The following is a 5,272-nucleotide window of genomic DNA, read 5'->3' on the forward strand; positions in this document are numbered from 1 at the left end:
CACCAGAATGGAGTGTATATTGTGACGTTAATGTGAAATAGAAACAGTTTGGCGCACCCTAGCGGCGAATAATATATTTTAAATATCGCTTCAGATTTGAACCCCTATTTGCATTTTATACAACATTTTAAATAAAATAAAATCGAGTTCCAGCACAATTTAGTATTTTATTTTTGGTTTATCCATCTTCTGTGGCCTCAGTGATTTTCTGCAGATGTGTTACACTCTGGTGACGTTCTGTGAAAAACAAACACAGTGACTTTAGTCTGTATCATCCATCTGTAATAACAGTACATTTTACATTTAGGGCATTTAGTAGACGCTTTTAACTTACAATAATTACATTTGACAGATGAAAGAAAAAGAACAATATATATCTGTCGGTACAGTAAGGATGTTCATAGAACCAAGTGCCAAGCAAGCACTAACCATCACTAGGTTAACCCATTCCCCGTATACAACAGAGATAGCTAGGATAAGACGCTACACAATGCTAAGTACTATTTCTAAGTGCCAGAACGTACAACATACAATAAGTGCGTACATTAAGTGCCAGGACGTACAACAGTAACAAACAGAGTCCTCCAGAACAGAACAGGACGGTAGCAGCCCTCTCACCCCAAAGTGCTCCCAGCCGCTGATCTCCCGGTACAGGGCGTCTCCGGGGCAGGAGGTGCTGACCAGCTGCCGGTGGCCGTGCACCGTGTAGTTGGCCACCAGGGCGGCGGTGGCCACGCCGCAGCCTGCAAGCCGGTCCCTCACCAGCGCCAGGGCGCCGTCGACGGGCAGGGCGGAGGAGTAGTCCCCGATGAAGGCCACGCCGTAGCCCACGGTGTTGTGGCCCAGTGTGTGTGCGCCCTGCCACTTCCAGCCCCGCCCCTCGTACAGCGAGCCGTCGGAGCCCGCCACGAAGCTGAAGGGGGGGGGGACAGAGGAGACTCTATGATCCCACATTGGAAACACAACAGACTCAGGAAACCCAGGGTGAGAGAAGGCCAACGCCTTCCCCCCACATGTAGCCGGCGGCCCCTACTCCTCCACCCTACTCCCCCCCCACTCCTTCCCCCTCCTCCACCTACCTGTACCAATCCCTCCCCCCTCTTCCCACCTGTACCCCCCGCCCCTACCCCCCCTCCAACCTGTATCCGATGTCCCCCCCCCCCCGTATCCGATGTCGTCGTCCCCCCCTGCATCCGATGTCCCCCCCCCAACCCACCTGTACCTTTCCCCCCCCCCCCGATGTCGTTGTCCGTACCCCCCCTCCCCCCACCTGTATCCGATGTCGTCCCAGCCCCGGACGTCCTGGTGGAAGCGCTGCATGGCCCTCATGTCCTCGGCGCAGTGCTGAAAGGAGAGGCAGGGCGCCGCGGGGGTGGAGGTGTGGTGCACGTACAGGAAGCCCAGCGGGGGGGCCAGCAGGGTGGGGGTCCCGCGGTACGGCGCCGCCTGCCACATGCAGCGCGGCACGATGGGGGGGCAGTCTGGGGAGGAGACCCCCCAGGGGGGGGAAGAGATTAGTGGGTCCTCTGAACTCCTCCATCTTTCTTTATGGAACGACGCCCCCTCACTCCTCCCCCATCCTCCCCCTCTGTAGCCGACGCCCCCCTACTCCTCCCCCATCCTCCCCCTCTGTAGCCGACGCCCCCTACTCCTCCCCCATCCTCCCCCTCTGTAGCCGACGCCCCCCTACTCCTCCCCCATCCTCCCCCTCTGTAGCCGACGCCCCCCTACTCCTTCCCCTCTGTAGCCGACGCCCCCCTACTCCTTCCCCTCTATAGCCGACGCCCCCTACTCCTTCCCCTCTATAGCCGACGCCCCCTACTCCTCCCCCTCTATAGCCGACGCCCCCCCACTCCTCCCCCCACCTGCCCCTCTATAGCCGACTCCCCCTTACTACTGCCCCTCTGTAGCCTCCTCCCTACTCCTCCCCCTCTGTAGCCGACGCCCCCCTACTCCTCCCCCTTCCTTCCCCTCTGAAGCCGACGCCCCCCTACTCCTCCCCCTCTGTAGCCTCCTCCCCCCTACTCCGATGTGGCACCAGGTGCATTGATAAGATTGTCACCATCTCTGTGGCGTTGAGAACATGTTCCTCCCTTCTAGACATTCTCTAGATCTAGAACCTCTCTGAGCTCCTCCCCCTGAGCTCCCATTCCTATGCTGCTCTGTTCTCTCTCCAGGTGATTCTCTTTTTGTGTGCAGCCATTCTCTGCAAAGGCTCCTATTTCATATGGCCTGCCCTGCATCATTCTCCTCACTGGTTCTAACTTCTGCTCCACCAAACGTTTGTCTTTGCAAGAACAAGAATCAAACATCCTCTTTTTCAGGCGTCTATAACGTGCGAGCATCACATTACCATTGTTTGAATTTGAACATTTGGCAGGACCTGTCACTCATGTTGGATCGTGAACTCTCTCTCACCCATGAACCTGAGCACAAACTCCTTCATCTGCGCGTTGACCAGCGCCACCAGCTTGTTCCTCTTGGTTTTCTTCATCTTGGGCCTTGCCTCCAGTCGGAGCTGGAGGTCCAGCGCCCGCAGTACCTGCTTGGCCAGCAGGGGGGGATGCCCCACCTAGCAAAAGATAAGACTACTGTGAGCAGATAACAGTTTAGGCAAACATGATTGACAGCATATGCTAGCTTATACATTCTTGATTGTTAGATTTGTCTTAACTCTAAAGATTACATTATTATAGCTCTCAATCACAGCTGAAGTCTCAGAAGGCTTCACAGGCCAACAGTAAACAACCTACACCCCTAACCCTATAACCCCTGACCCCTAGCCCTAAAACCCCTAACCCTATATCCCTAACCCCATAACCCCTAACCCCAAACCCCTTAACCCCTAACCCTATAACCCCTAACCCCTTAACCCCTAACCCTATATCCCTAACCCCTAACCCGATAACCCCTAACCCCTTAACCCCTAACCCTATATCCCTAACCCCTAACCCTATAACCCCTAACCCTATAACCCTTAACCCCTAGCACTATATCCCTAACCCCTAACCCTATAACCCCTAACCTCAAACCCCTTAACCCTATATCCCTAACCCTATAACCCCTGACCCCTAGCCCTAAAACCCCTAACCCTATATCCCTAACCCCATAACCCCTAACCCCAAACCCCTTAACCCCTAACCCTATAACCCCTAACCCCTTAACCCCTAACCCTATAACCCCTAACCCCTTAACCCCTAACCCTATATCCCTAACCCCTAACCCGATAACCCCTAACCCCTTAACCCCTAACCCTATATCCCTAACCCCTAACCCTATAACCCCTAACCCCTTAACCCCTAACCCTATAACCCTTAACCCCTAGCACTATATCCCTAACCCCTAACCCTATAACCCCTAACCTCAAACCCCTTAACCCTATATCCCTAACCCTATAACCCCTAATCCTATAACCCCTATCCCCTAGCCCTAAAACCCCTAACCCTATATCCCTAACCCCTATCCCCTAACCCCTTAACCCCTGACTCTATATCCCTCACCCCTAACACCTAACCCTATATCCCTAACTCCTAACCCCCAACCCTATAACCCCTAACCCCTAACCTCTAACACCATAAGTAAAAACTCAACTTATTATACATTATACCATTGTATAAGTGTCTAAACCCTAATTCCCATTGCTCCTACATTATTGAAACACTTAATATGATCTTATAATATCTAATACCAGCTGCCAGAAGTGGTCCCTGCGCTGGGAGGCCCTGAGGCCTGGGGCTCCAGTGGAGATCAACGGGAGGCCGTAGTAGCTCCTCAGCAGGCCGCTCAGCGAGGCCCCGGCCTGGGGCCGGGCCGAGGCCAGGGTCATCCCCAGGACCAGCCCGTCCATCCCCCCGTGGACCAGGGCGGTGGTGAGGGCCCGGGGCCCCACCAGGGACACCCCCGACAGCCTGAACTCCCTGGGGGAGTCCGGGCTGTCCCAGCAGCCATCAGGGAACAGGGGGGCGGGGGGGGCCCTGGCGACGAGGGCCAGCGGCTGGGCGAGAGTCAGCTGGAACAGGGCCCGGGCCCGGCCCCTGGGGGCCCCGGACAGCAAGCCGGCCTCCAGGCCCAGCAGCACGGGGCCCAGGGCCACGGTGGTGCCGTCCCCTGTCAGTACCACCCCCTCCTCCCTCCCGTCCCGCCGCACGCGGTGGGCCAGCGCCCGGGCCAGGTAGGGGGGCAAGGCGGTGCCGTTGGCCCCCGGCGGGGCGGTGGCATTGGCCCCCGGTGGAGCGACGGCGCGGGGCCCCAGGATGTTGCGGAGGAAGGGGTTCTCTTGGACAGCGGGGCGGGTCAGAAGGTGGAGCAGGGTGGAGGGCTCCGCCCCCGGGCGGCTGAGCTCCAGCTGCTCCAACGCCGCAATGAAGTCGCTCATGTGCCAGGTGGGGGTGGCTTCACACGCACACACACACACACACACACACACACACACACACACACACACACACACACACACACACACACACACACACACACACACACACACAAACACACATGCACACACACACACACAAACACATATGCACACACACACACACGCACACACACACACACACACACACACACACACAGACACGCACATATACATATATGCACACATATACGCACACACACACACACACACATGCACACATGCACACATATATAGACAATACATACACCACACACTCACTCACACACACACATACACCCACACAAACACACATAAACACACACAGACACACACACACACATATACACAAACACATACACACACACATACACAAACATAAACGCAGATACATAAATACACACAGACATACATAAATACACACACACATACATAAATACACACACACATACAACCGGAATCAACACAAATTAGGTTTAGGGCATGTCCGTCGTAGTCACATTATCTGTGTCAACATAGCATGTGATTAAGACCCGGCAGAATAAACAGAAGACTATATTTGACAATGAACTAGAAGCAGATCTTCCAGTAACAAAGTCAAGGTAACTGTAGGGTTCTTTTTCGAGTTTAAGTTGTATTAGTTGCACAATAACATACTGAACGTCCTAACAGGGCCTTAAAGTGCATCCATGTCCTTCTGTCCATCAAAGTCTACAACTGAGGGAGCGGCAAATTCGACCTCTCAGATCAGATCTAGTGACAGACACACTCACCCTCTTCACATTGGAACCACTGCCAAACCTCATGTATGGAAGCCCTTGAGAAAAACATGATTTATAAAGGAGTTCCTACCTTCCATGTGTGAGGAGGCCAGCCCCATCA

General features: G+C 54.5%; 1 protein-coding gene across 2 annotated transcripts in view; it reads right to left on the bottom strand.

The window, feature by feature from the left end:
- Positions 1-147: 147 nt before the first annotated feature.
- Positions 148-5,272, bottom strand: part of LOC132451567 (N-acetylmuramoyl-L-alanine amidase-like) — a 5,474-nt gene continuing 349 nt past the window's right edge. For both annotated transcript variants that reach the window (XM_060044140.1, XM_060044146.1), the window contains exons 2-7: positions 5,243-5,272; positions 3,689-4,392; positions 2,419-2,572; positions 1,271-1,481; positions 619-913; positions 148-237 (exon numbers count right to left, since the gene is read on the bottom strand). The exon at positions 5,243-5,272 is cut by the window's right edge and continues 95 nt beyond it. In XM_060044140.1, the coding sequence (XP_059900123.1) occupies positions 220-237; positions 619-913; positions 1,271-1,481; positions 2,419-2,572; positions 3,689-4,392; positions 5,243-5,272 (1,412 nt within the window). In that variant the 3' untranslated portion in view covers positions 148-219. The remainder of the gene's footprint in view (positions 238-618; positions 914-1,270; positions 1,482-2,418; positions 2,573-3,688; positions 4,393-5,242) is intronic.

The sequence above is a fragment of the Gadus macrocephalus genome, chromosome 2, assembly GCF_031168955.1.
Source record: "Gadus macrocephalus chromosome 2, ASM3116895v1".
In the NCBI taxonomy this organism is placed as follows: domain Eukaryota; kingdom Metazoa; phylum Chordata; class Actinopteri; order Gadiformes; family Gadidae; genus Gadus; species Gadus macrocephalus.